The sequence below is a fragment of the Ranitomeya variabilis genome, chromosome 1 (genome assembly GCF_051348905.1).
Source record: "Ranitomeya variabilis isolate aRanVar5 chromosome 1, aRanVar5.hap1, whole genome shotgun sequence".
Classification (NCBI taxonomy): domain Eukaryota; kingdom Metazoa; phylum Chordata; class Amphibia; order Anura; family Dendrobatidae; genus Ranitomeya; species Ranitomeya variabilis.
In genome coordinates, this window is record NC_135232.1 from 108,653,749 (window position 1) to 108,667,801 (window position 14,053).

The 14,053-nt window shown below is 41.9% G+C and overlaps 1 protein-coding gene across 1 annotated transcript in view; it reads left to right on the forward strand.

The window, feature by feature from the left end:
• Positions 1 to 14,053, forward strand: part of ANKRD31 (ankyrin repeat domain 31) — a 300,863-nt gene that overhangs the window by 16,010 nt on the left and 270,800 nt on the right. The window contains exon 2 of the mRNA XM_077287427.1: positions 12,451 to 12,598. Within this exon, the coding sequence (XP_077143542.1) occupies positions 12,471 to 12,598 (128 nt within the window). The 5' untranslated portion in view covers positions 12,451 to 12,470. The remainder of the gene's footprint in view (positions 1 to 12,450; positions 12,599 to 14,053) is intronic.

A 14,053-nucleotide genomic window follows, 5' to 3' on the forward strand; every position in this document is an offset into this window, starting at 1 on the left:
CCCTGTGGGTCCACCTGAAGGCCCGCTCATTACCAAAATCCAGCTGATCCCTTCTGAACTTCTGTCTCTTTCTTGATATTACTTCCTTTTCAAAGGTATCAATTATAGTTTTGAGTTGGACCTGAAATGGCTCAACCAACACTTTTTTATCGAACTTGGCTAGTTTGGTTTCACACACTTTGATCTTTTCTCTGATTGTGCCCAGAACAGCTTGGTCATGCTCTAACAGCATGTCTATAATAATTTGAGAACATCTCAATAGACCAGTTTCCCAAGTTTTTTGGAATATGTCATCCACTTCCCATGCTGGGAAAATTTGCACCCTAAGGCCCCTAGGAACCAAACCAGCTTTTTTATATTCATCCAGTGTTTTCACATTCCACCATGTTTTGGTGAGTGCCTTATGTAAATTGGTGAGCTCCTTGGTGACAGCATGAAAATCACCATCCACAGTGCCCCCTGATCGTATAGTAGCTGCATCCTCACAACAAAAAATGCTTGACGCCTGATTGCTCCATGCAGCTTCCCTTGCTGCCAAATCCATAATAATAAATTAAATAAACAATATATATAAAAAAATACAATATACTGCACAATATCAAGTAATAAATACCAACAAGAACCGTGTGCCAACACCCAGAAAATATGGGCCAGCAAAGCCCATATATACGGACATATATTGAAATAATTTAGAGGGGGCACCACGGCTCGTGGGATCACAACAAGACCTAGAATTAACCAGTACAGCAAACAAAGAGAAACAGACTAGGTCTATACAATGAAGGATCACCACACTAGACTATGGCTATAATAATAAAGACACAATTTTATTCAGATAACAATGTATACAGCAAACCACATACAGTTTTAAAAACAGTTAAAAAGGCAATACCTTGCCATGCAACACAAACCCACAATATGGTTAGTAGCCCACTTTTAATCAATAGAACAATATAGTGATCATTTTAATTTAGCATTAACTGCATAGACAACATATCCTTATGCCAAAAAATAGCCAAATATAGTGCAAATAAAGTGCCTAATATAGACACCCCACCTCACACATCAATATAGCCTAGCTACCAATACAGGCAGATAATAACCTGGCTCGGACAAAGGATAACAGTATATATAATACAGTGGCCTCTGTATTATATATACTGTTATCCTTTGTCCGAGCCAGGTTATTATCTGCCTGTATTGGTAGCTAGGCTATATTGATGTGTGAGGTGGGGTGTCTATATTAGGCACTTTATTTGCACTATATTTGGCTATTTTTTGGCATAAGGATATGTTGTCTATGCAGTTAATGCTAAATTAAAATGATCACTATATTGTTCTATTGATTAAAAGTGGGCTACTAACCATATTGTGGGTTTGTGTTGCATGGCAAGGTATTGCCTTTTTAACTGTTTTTAAAACTGTATGTGGTTTGCTGTATACATTGTTATCTGAATAAAATTGTGTCTTTATTATTATAGCCATAGTCTAGTGTGGTGATCCTTCATTGTATAGACCTAGTCTGTTTCTCTTTGTTTGCTGTACTGGTTAATTCTAGGTCTTGTTGTGATCCCACGAGCCGTGGTGCCCCCTCTAAATTATTTCAATATATGTCCGTATATATGGGCTTTGCTGGCCCATATTTTCTGGGTGTTGGCACACGGTTCTTGTTGGTATTTATTACTTGATATTGTGCAGTATATTGTATTTTTTTATATATATTGTTTATTTAATTTATTATTATGGATTTGGCAGCAAGGGAAGCTGCATGGAGCAATCAGGCGTCAAGCATTTTTTGTTGTGAGGATGCAGCTACTATACGATCAGGGGGCACTGTGGATGGTGATTTTCATGCTGTCACCAAGGAGCTCACCAATTTACATAAGGCACTCACCAAAACATGGTGGAATGTGAAAACACTGGATGAATATAAAAAAGCTGGTTTGGTTCCTAGGGGCCTTAGGGTGCAAATTTTCCCAGCATGGGAAGTGGATGACATATTCCAAAAAACTTGGGAAACTGGTCTATTGAGATGTTCTCAAATTATTATAGACATGCTGTTAGAGCATGACCAAGCTGTTCTGGGCACAATCAGAGAAAAGATCAAAGTGTGTGAAACCAAACTAGCCAAGTTCGATAAAAAAGTGTTGGTTGAGCCATTTCAGGTCCAACTCAAAACTATAATTGATACCTTTGAAAAGGAAGTAATATCAAGAAAGAGACAGAAGTTCAGAAGGGATCAGCTGGATTTTGGTAATGAGCGGGCCTTCAGGTGGACCCACAGGGGAAATAAAAGACCCAGTCCCTCTGTGGGCGGAGGGGGTGCTAATAACGCTACGACCTATGAAGCACTCTCTAGTGACGATTTTTTATCAACGGAACCGAGCGACACCGAAGGCGCCATAGGAGGGGTCGGAGGAGGAGACAACGTCCCAAAGAAGCGTACGCGGAATTACAAAGCGTGGTCTCCACGTTACAAACGGGAGACACGGCAGAACAGGAGACGGTAATATCGGAGACGATACCGTCCCGTGCTCCTCATGTGGGTAAGTTGCAAATAATAAACCTGTCTAAGTATGCCCTCTCTGACCGTGAGGTTTCAGTGTTAGAGAAAGGATTATCCTTTTGCCCGACCAGTGGGCTGGATAAATTTACACTGATTAAAGACGTTTATTTATTTTGCAGGCAACTCACTTTTAAAATTCTGTATCATCGACCTTCTGCCATTGATGACCTCCCCCCCTCGGACAGGGCGACACTGAGAGATCTGTTGGATCTGCTCGATGAAGGTGAGGATGGTCGTCCAAGACGTAAATTCACTGGGAGACTTCCGTCACAGGCTACTCCTCCTTTTTCACTCTGCCCTGCGGTACAATGTTTTTTTGACGCTGTCTGCAGGGAGGTTCATCAACTTAAATTAGACCCTAATAGAGGTAAAAACTTGGGGAAGGAGGAACAGTCCATTATAACTAGGCTTGGGTCTAACAGGGATTTTGTAATTCGAGAGGCGGATAAAGGGGGTAACCTGGTTATTTGGCCTGTGGACCTCTATACACAGGAGGCGAATCGTCAACTACATAATACTGACTGTTACCAGGTTCTCCCTTCTGACCCCACAGACGTTTTCCAGAGAAAACTGAAACTTCTGCTGGACACTGCATTCGCACATAATATCATCACCAAACGTGAGAGGGAATTTCTGTTTAATCTACATCCAAAGACCCCTACTTTTTATATGCTCCCAAAAGTGCATAAGTCACTGGATATCCCGCCAGGTAGGCCAATTGTGTCAGGGATAGGGGGGCTATTGGAGCGGCCATGTATATATGTGGATTTTTTCCTTCAGCCGCTCGTGTTAACCCTAAAATCCTATGTGAGAGATTCTACCTTTCTTATCTCACAGCTCCAAGATTTTGAAGTTCCCCCGGACACTTGGCTTGTGACTCTGGATGTAGAGTCACTCTACACATGCATAAGTCACGAATTGGGTACTCAGGCTGTAGCCTATTTCTTGGACCAGAACACCACCGGAGACAGAGGACACGATTCTTTTTTGTTGGACCTACTACTGTTCATACTGGATAAGAACTTCTTTATCTTCGATCGTGTCTTTTACAGGCAGGTGAGGGGCACGGCTATGGGGGCTAGGTGTGCCCCTGCGTATGCCAACCTGTTTTTGGGGTGGTGGGAGGTCACCAGGGTGTACTGTCTAGAGGGCTACTTGAAACATGTAATCAAATGGCAACGCTATATTGATGATGTTGTATTTCTCTGGACAGGCACCCTGGAGGAATGTCAAGGGTTTGTCAAGGCACTAAATGACAATCCATGGAACATCAGATTGACCTCGCAATTCTCACAATCAAAGATTGAATTTTTGGATCTGGAACTGTGTATAAGCGGCAACCGGATTACAACTACGCTCTACAGGAAACCCACGGCGTCTAACAGCCTGCTACATTTCACCAGCTTCCATCCTTACCATCTAAAGAGAGGAATCCCCAAAGGCCAATTTTATAGAGTGAGAAGGAACTGCTCCCGACAGGGGGACTTTCTGGAGCATTCTCGGGATCTTACCTCGCGATTTCGTGAGAGAGGATACCCACACAAGGTAATATCACGTGCCTTCGGGGCAGCTAGAGATAGCAGTAGGATGGGCCTGTTACAGTCTAGGTTCAAAGCCACTGAAAAGCCTCTCGGCATCATCACTACTTACAACAACCAGTGGCAAGATGTGAGACAGATCTTATCTAAATATTGGGGCATTTTATTAAGCGAATCCAGGCTTAATCCCCACATTGCCACCCAGCCGAGTTTGATAGCTAGAAGGGCTAGGAATCTCAGAGACCGCTTGAGTCATAGTCACTTCCAGCGCCCTACTAGAAAACTCAACAGGGGATCTAGACTCATTGGCACATTCCCATGTGGGACCTGTAATATTTGTCCATTTGTTCTTGGTGATGCATCTATTCTGTCCTCTTTATCTTTACAGATTCCTACCAAGTCTTATTTCAATTGCAAATCACGCAATTTGATATATGCCTTAATTTGCCCTTGTCTGAAAATCTACGTGGGCCAAACAACCCAGGAATTAAGAAAACGCATCCAGCAACACTTTTCAAATATTACAACTGCTAACAAAGACAAGACGAAGGGAAAGAATATTTCCTCGGTGGCCTCACATTACCTGGCCGAACACAACTCCAAGTGGAGGGGCACCAGGATATTGGGACTTGAGGAAGTCCAGTCCAATATTAGGGGTGGGGACATATCTTCGGAGCTTCTGAGAAGAGAGTCCAGATGGATTTATAATCTGAACTGTCTTACCCCGTCTGGCCTGAACGAGGATCTTCTTTTTACTGGCTTTTATAAATAGACTACTCCATCCTCTAGTTGTTATCTACTGGCCATTGTGATTTTTGTCCGGCAGCACTATCTCTTTCGGAACATATCTTTACCCAGTTTATGTAACATTTGGACCTTTGGTTATATTTGATATAATAATGTACTTTATGTAATATTCTAATTCAGGGTATATAAAATAATGTTTTCACCTACATGGACAACATATCCTTTTAATGGTAGCAGGGTCATACTATTATCGTCCCATATAGGGGTTTCTGTACCTAGGTATAGTTTGTATCTTCTAGAGGCCAATATTGGCCCTTTCGCTTGTATTGTAGCGACACTCTGGGTAACGTGGGTTTAATAATTCACTGTACCGTTCATGCTGTCTAGGCTCATTCGCCTAGTTGGGCACCGTCTTGTGTGCCTTTCTAGGTGAGGGGCCAATAACTCAAAAAACCATGCTTTGCTACTGATGACTTTCTGGGGCACTGTATACGTGCCCATGGTTTATACCCTATTCAGTTGCCAGAACAACTCTGTACATATCGCTTGCATACTTAGAAATTTGGGGCCAAGCCCCTCAAATTACAACAGAAGGGAGACAGGATTGCCTACCCTGTCTGTACGCATGCGCCGTATAAGTAGCATCATATATCCTTGGTAACTCTGTCCGAGAAGGACGGTGTCCATTACATGCCTCAGCGTGCGCTCTTGTGTGTAGCGTTATGTATCCTGGGCAACCCTGCTTTATTATATTGACGCCCACAAACATGTCGGAGCAGGCGCTGTGATTTGCAGTGTTCTGTAACAATTTGAAGTATCATGCTCTACTACCAATGTTGTATTGGGGCACCTTATACGTGCTTCTGATGTTTACCTCTTTTAGTTGCCAAGGTATCGATATCTCTATATATATTTCGCTTACATACTTGGGGTTTCGGGGAAGTTCCTTAAATCATAGTAGCAGGGAGACAGGATTGTCTACCTTGTTTGTACGCGTGCGCCGGATAAGTAGCGTCATGTATCCTTGACAACTTTGCTCGAGAATGCTGACGCCCACAATGTACCGTGGCGTGCGCTTTTGTTTGCAGCGCTGTGTATCCTTGGCAACCCTGCCTAATTGTATTGACGCCTACAAGCACTTCAGAGCAGGCGCTCTGATTTGTAGCGTCCTGTATCCTTGGCAACTCTGCCTGACTATGCCGACGCCCATGACACGCCGGAGCATGCGCTCCTGCATAATGGCTGCCGCCTGAAGCTCCATGCGGCGGAATGTTTCAGCGACACAGCTGATTCAGGTAAAAACGCTTATGCTCTTTATATTTAAACAGCAAACTGTGTACATACACATTACCCCTGACGAAGCCACCAGCAGGTGGCGACACGCGTTGGGTAGCTGTGTAGCCCACACTTAGAGCCAGTCCAGCTGCAGGATGTTACTGCGTAGTAGGGGTTGCTGGGCTATTTGGTAATTATACATCATTGTACCATTGTTTGGTCATGCTATTTGCTGACCGCGGGGCTCTATATCATTTTGTATAGTCATGTTTAAACTGCTCAATTTACCATTGACCTGAGTAGCCCTGTGTGGCCTCTGTATTATATATACTGTTATCCTTTGTCCGAGCCAGGTTATTATCTGCCTGTATTGGTAGCTAGGCTATATTGATGTGTGAGGTGGGGTGTCTATATTAGGCACTTTATTTGCACTATATTTGGCTATTTTTTGGCATAAGGATATGTTGTCTATGCAGTTAATGCTAAATTAAAATGATCACTATATTGTTCTATTGATTAAAAGTGGGCTACTAACCATATTGTGGGTTTGTGTTGCATGGCAAGGTATTGCCTTTTTAACTGTTTTTAAAACTGTATGTGGTTTGCTGTATACATTGTTATCTGAATAAAATTGTGTCTTTATTATTATAGCCATAGTCTAGTGTGGTGATCCTTCATTGTATAGACCTAGTCTGTTTCTCTTTGTTTGCTGTACTGGTTAATTCTAGGTCTTGTTGTGATCCCACGAGCCGTGGTGCCCCCTCTAAATTATTTCAATATATCGGCCTACTTAAATGTATGTTCAGTAAATGCACTCAATAGTGTACTTGGTCGGGGCTTCTTTTGCATCAATGCGGCGTGGCATGGAGGCGATAAGGCTACTTTCACACTAGCATCGTGCACTGCACGTCACTATGCGTCGTTTTGGAGAAAAAACGCATCCTGCAAAAGTGCTTGCAGGATGCGTTTTTTCTCCATTGACTTGCATTAGCAACGCAGTGCGATGCTTTGCCACACGTCGCAACTGTCGTGCGACGGTTGTGTCGTGTTGCGTCGGACCGTCGCCACCAAAAAACATTGCTTGTAACGTTTTTTGGTGCGTCGTTCCCGTCTTTTCTCACTCAGTCCCCTCCTCCCCGCACCTCACAATGGGGCAGCGGATGCGTTGAAAAACAGCATCCGCTGCCCCCGTTGTGCGGTGCTTGCACAGTATGCGTCGGTGCGTTTGTAATTTACTTCAAGGAGTTAAATGGTGAAGCTGCGCAGAACATCAGCTTGTGCATAATCAGTGATTACTCACGACATGACACAGTTGCAGTCCACACTTTCTTATCAGTAATTGTGGAGTATCTCAAGACTCTCATCTATGGGATTCGTCATATCCACTACTTCAGCGATGGATCTGCAGCCCAGTACAAAAATTTCAAAATTGTTCTCAACTTGTGCCACCACAATGCTGATTTCAATATCAGCGCTGAATGGAATTTTTTTGGTACCAGTCATGGAAAGTCGCCCTGTGATGGGATTGGAGGGACAGCAAAGAGGCTGGCAGCTCGTGCCAGTCTTCAACGCCCAACTGAAAACCAAATACTGACCCCGGTGGATTTATTCAACTTTTGCAACAAGAAACTGCATGGAATCAAGTTTTTTTTTGTTCCAAAAGAAACAATTGACGAAATACGGGTAGATCAAGAGGAAAGGTTCAAAGATGGACATACAATTGCTGGAACAAGAGAAAATCACCAGTTTGTGCCAATTGATGACAAAAAGATTCGCATTTCAAGGGTGTCAAATGACCCATCATCTTTCATTGTCCATGTAGATAGATCTGTCAGATCAGAAATGCCTTTTGTGTCAATTGCAAACCTCCAACCAGGGCAATACATTGCCTGCATTTACGATAGGAACTGGTGGACTGGAAATATTTCTGAAATTTCAGTTGACAAGCATGATGCATTCATAAATTTTATGCATCCTCATGGACCAGCTAGCTTCTTTCACTGGCCTGTGAGAAATGATACATGCTGGATTCCTGAGCAGTCAATCATTGCAATAATTCCAGCACCAGCTGCAACAGCAATGGGCCGACAATACAGCTTCTCTGAACTGATTATGTTGAAAATTCAGCAACAATTCCAGACCACTTAGACTGAACATTATGGCTTGGGAACCATCAAAAGATACCCAATATTAGGCTTGGGATCCTAGGCAAAGACACCCACCCTCAGGCTTCGGAACCTGCGATAAAGAGACCGTCCGAGGCTCGCCTTGCACGGCTATCGACCATGGCTCCTAGGCGATGGGGGCTGCCAATTCTCGAAAGGCAGCATTGTTACAATTCTTAATAGGATTATAATACCAATTTTTAGGGAATTGGTTGTGGTATAACCACCATGGACCAACGCAAGGGTTTGAATAGTGCAGTTACCATTCATTGCGTATTAATAAATAACACCATGTTCAGTGGCATTTTTCATTTCTTAAACTGAGAGACTCCAAAAAAAAAAAAACCCAATGATCCTTGTAGAGAAAAATGTGCTCTTTCTAATGATATCAGAATTAATATATTTTAGGGGTACGCTTTTTGAGAAATTTGACCTAAAAATAGGTAAAATTCGTTTTTTTAAGTTTTTCATCATATGTGGGTGTGAATATTTCCACAAATACATATGCTTTGACCGTGATATTGCAGCAATGCAAAGTCATGTAGATGTTTGGTGTACAGGGCAAAGCACCAGTTACTATTGGTTTTTGGTCTTGCGTTATATATGGGCAAAGTTTGGCATAAATTTTATGCGACGCGTTTTTCAAGCTACTTTGACACAAAATTGCGTCCGAAATACTGTTTTGTCATAGCCGGTAATACTTTTATCGTGTTTAGCAGCAAAAGTTGAGGTAGTATGCCAAATTTCAGCATCATAGCCAGTATAGAACTCTAATGGCTATGTGCCAAAGTTTGCAAAATCCTCTTAGCTGAAGCCGCAGGCTTGGTGGAACCTCCAGTGAAAGGTCAACAGTGCCCAATGTATTTGAGATCTGGCCCTAAAAATTTACAGAACCTCTTTTCAAACATACATGTACATCCTTATAAATTTTCAGCAAAATCGGAGAAGGTCGAGTGGGGACCACCGGTCCACTTGACATGGAATGACCCTTATGTAACAAGTGTTTCCATCTTTATTACTAAAACTTTATTAATCATTTATATTTATTAGTCCAATAATATGTAAGAATGTATAGCCATGAACCAAAATAAGAATATATATGAATGAATGAATGAATGAATGAGTGAAAGAATTGTTGTATTTAACTCAGAATTGAAACATTTCTCCTTATAATGAAACCATATGGTCACTATATTTAATGAAGCAATATTCTTGTACTAGACATTACTTTATTAAATATTGATGTTTTTCTTCTTGAGATAAAAAAATACAAATTAAGAATAAAAATGAAATAAGAATAAACATTAAAAATGGAAAATAAAAATAAGGCCTTTATATATTGATGATAAATGCAGAGGTTTATGTCTCAACACATTCCCTTTAATATTTACATTATCTAGATGTTTTCATAAATTATGTAACTTTGCATGTAATACCCTTCATTAGAGTAAAAAAAAAAGATTCTTATAATACTTAATGTTATTATACCCAATAGTACCTTATTAATATATCTTCTTTATTAAAATGTGTGACAAAGAGGTATTGATGAAATGTGATGATGTAATCAGGATCAAAAACACATTTCCCCCTTAATATCAGAAAATATTTTATGAAAAAAAATTCATTTGTAAAAACCAAAATTAAAAATAATTATTTTATAACTGTCTTATCAGCTTTATGCCATATATTTGTTTGAAAATGTGTACTCATCTATGTAACCATTAAAAAAACACTATAACACTATTAAAAAAATACCATAAAATAATCATTTGAAAAAAATGTTCTAAATGTAGATTTTCTTGATAAACCATATTTATGTGTGATTGCACTTATCCACTATTAACTACATCAAGAAATAATAATGACTAAAGAAATATAGAAATATATGTTGAGTTAATAATATTTAAATATATCTTAATATTCTAATAATTTAACTGAATCGCATTATTTCCCATGAACAGAAGTTTTTTTTTTCTAGCATACCATGAATCATGAGGTCTCTTTCATACATCAAACGTTATTCTTACGTTAAATTCACTCTTAGGCTAGGTTCACATTGCGTTAGTGGCAGTCCGCTGACGGAATCCGTTTCATAGGGACACTAACGCGGCACTAACGCTATGTAACGGATCCGTTAGCGCACCCATTGACTGCCATTATGTAGCGCATCGCTAACGCATGTCATAATCGGTATGCGTTCGTGATGTTCTGTCATTCTGTGACGGACCCTCGGACGCAGTCTGCAGCGTTTCGGGTCCGTCACCCGCTAGCGCAGATAGAGCCGATTATGACATGCGTTGCGATGCGCTACATAATGGCAGTCAATGGGTGCGCTAACGTATCCGTTACATAGCGTTAGTGCCGCGTTAGTGTCACTATAAAACGGATTCCGTCAGCGGACTGCCACTAACGCAATGTGAACCTAGCCTTAGCTGCTCATGCGCTCATCTGTCATCTGTCACTCAGACTGTGACACACATATAAGTTGAAACTACATATTTCACATACAAAGAATATGAATACATGTTTGTTAACCCAAATTATTGTATCCTGATTATCAATGCGCATTGTAAACTATTAAATTTAATATTTCTTTCAATATTCCCCAAACACTGAGGGATCGAATCATTACACTCAGCACAGGAACATTTTTTTTTAACACATCCAATTGTGGAACTTATTATTATGCCAAAATGAACTTTGGTTGTAGAGAAACCCCTCGTCAGAGTTTTCTGACTGTGAGAACGAGCTGGATTGATTGGCTATGGAGTGCAATACTACGTTCTCCCCTGTGATCTGATGCGTGGCGAGTCACTCTTGTGATATTACCATGGACCTCTCTTTTATTGGTGACCTTTTTACTGTCTGAACAAAATTGCTACTCATGAAGCGCTGATAAAATATGCAAAAAAACATTAAGGCTGTGTGCACACGTTGCTGATTTTTCGCGTTTTTTTCGCGATAAAAACGCTATAAAACCGCAAAAAAACAGCATACAATAAGCATCCCATCATTTAGAATGAATTCCGCATGTTTTATGCACATGATGCGTTTTTTCCGCGAAAAAAACGCATCGCGGTAAAAAACGCAGCATGTTCATTAATTTTGCGTGTTTTTTTTGCAGAGTTCCCACTATAAAATGCATTGGGAAATGTCCGGAAAAAAACGCATAAAAAACGCACAAAAAACGCCACAAAAACACGTCAAAACCGTGGAAAAAACAGCGCAAAAAACGCATGCAGATTTCTTGCAGATTTCTTGCAGAAAATTTCAGGTTTTTCTCAGGAATTTTCTGCAAGAAATCCTGAACGTGTGCACATAGCCTAAATATTGAAATGCTGGGTAAATGCTTACTATGCAGTAAAAATGCCCTCCAATGTGGGTAAAGCATCATATTTGAAACCTTTCTAAGGGTACTTTCACATTTGCGTTTCCCTGATCTGCGGACGGCTGCGGACTTCCTCAGTGAAGCCCCGCCCTCGGCCGCACCTCCGCCGCTAGCTCCGCCTACTTCTGCATGCCGCCCGCATGCGGCCTGCGTACCTATCTTTAACATTAGGTACGCAGGTCGTGCGGCTGTATGCGGAGGCTGCCGCATGCGTCGTTTTGACGCTGCGGCGACCAGCGTAGGACGCAGCCTGTAGCATTTTGTTTTTTTATCCGCAGCGTCAAAACGACGCATGCGGCAGCCTCTGCATACAGCCGCACGACCTGCGTACCTAATGTTAAAGATAGGTACGCAGGCCGCATGCGGGCGGCATGCAGAAGTAGGCAGAGCTAGCGGCGGAGGTGCGGCCGAGGGCGGGGCTTCACGGAGGAAGTCCGCAGCCATCCGCAGATCAGGGAAACGCAAACGTGAAAGTACCCTAAGGCTAAGTTCACACGAGCGTATAAAAAAAACATCCAAGTTTCATTCAGAAAACTGGGACTATTTTTTTTCTCATTTTGTCATCGATATGCAATCAGTTTCCTATGTTCTAATGTATCTGTAAAAGTCTAATGCTATGCGATGGCTTCATAATGAATCGGATTTTTTTTTTTACTCCTCCGTAGACTTTAATGGGCGTACAATGGTTTACATCATGGCCGGTGGGCACACTCCGACTGACATAAATGTAGCTCAGCTTTATATGGTAAAGTGTGTCCTCTTGGATTACAGGACAGGATACATTGATAAACATGAAGGCGGGAATAACTCTTGAGTCCAAGAAAACTCCAATGCATGCTGATTATGACAGCGATGAAACAATGGTGGATGATTCCATCCTGGGCAGTGATGAGGAAGAAGATGACTCCTACTTCAAAAGGTTTTTTTTGTCCTTTTACATTTTTGTAACTAAATGATGAATGTAAAAGATCTTTTGGTTAAAACATTGGGAATTTATCGGGGATTCAATTCTTTTCTGAATCAAACATGTCCAGAGAGATGTCATTAAAGTGTATTTATCCCAGCGTTTTATGTATATTCTCCAATAAAAGTTAATTGCATTCCCAGGTATTGTATATCACATTTTTGCCCTGTAAACATTTGTGTTGGCATACATTGATTTGTTAAATTGATGAACGGTAATTAAATTATATAAGTACAAGTATGTGCTACAGTGGATCTACAATACAATAAAGAATCAACCCTGAAATCTACTTTTTGTGTATACAGCCCCTACGCAGACCTATGTGCCTTTATGGTTATATAGTAATGGCCCCTATATACAGCAGGTTAAGGTCAGTCGAACCCGCTGATTTCGGCAGGATCGGCTAAAAATGTAATTTGTTTGGGGGCCTTCCGATTCCCCTTTGACAGATGTTACTGATAATAAAAAGGATCCGTTATGTTGAATTTTAGCTGCCGATCCAATTTGTTCCCCCTGGAAATAAGCCACCACCAGCTGAGGAGTCTAGCAGTCGCTTTCTTGTAAAGATTGCAGGAACACTCAGCCAAGCCAAACGTTCCTGTGTATGGGATGTCTGGAGAGATAGCCACCAGTCAAACAATCATTTGTCCAACAACATTTAATGTTAAGGCTGAGTCACACATAACGATATCGTTGCAAAGTCACGCTTTTGGTGACGTAGCAACGATCCCGCTAACGATCTCGTTATGTGTGACAGCGACCAACGATCAGGCCCCTGCTGGGAGATTGTTGGTCGATGGGAATGATCAGGACCTTTTTTTGGTCGCTGATCACCCGCTGTCATCGCTGGATCGGCGTGTGTGACGCCGATCCAGCGATGTGTTCACTTGTAACCAGGGTAAATATCGGGTTACTAAGCGCAGGGCCGCGCTTAGTAACCCGATATTTACCCTGGTTACCATTGTAAAAGTTTAAAAAAAAAACAGTACATACTCACATTCTGATGTCTTTCACGTCCCCCGGCGTCCACAGGGTTAAAACTGCTTTCGGCAAGAGCGCTGCTATAATGCACGCGCTGCTGCCGAGAGCTTCCCTGCACTGACTGTGTCAGCGCCGGCCGTAAAGCAGAGCACAATGGTGACGTCACCGCTCTTACTGGGAAGCTCTCGGCAGCAGCGCGTGCATTATAGCAGCGCTCTTACCGAAAGCAGTTTTAACCCTGTGGACGCCGGCGGGGGACTTCTGCATCGTTGAAGACAGTTTCAACGATGCCGAAGTCGTTCCCCTGATCGTTGGTCGCTGGAGAGAGCTGTCTGTGTGACAGCTCCCCAGCGACCACACAACGACTTACCAACGATCACGGCCAGGTCGTATCGCTGGTCGTGATCGTTGGTAAGTCGTTTAGTGTAA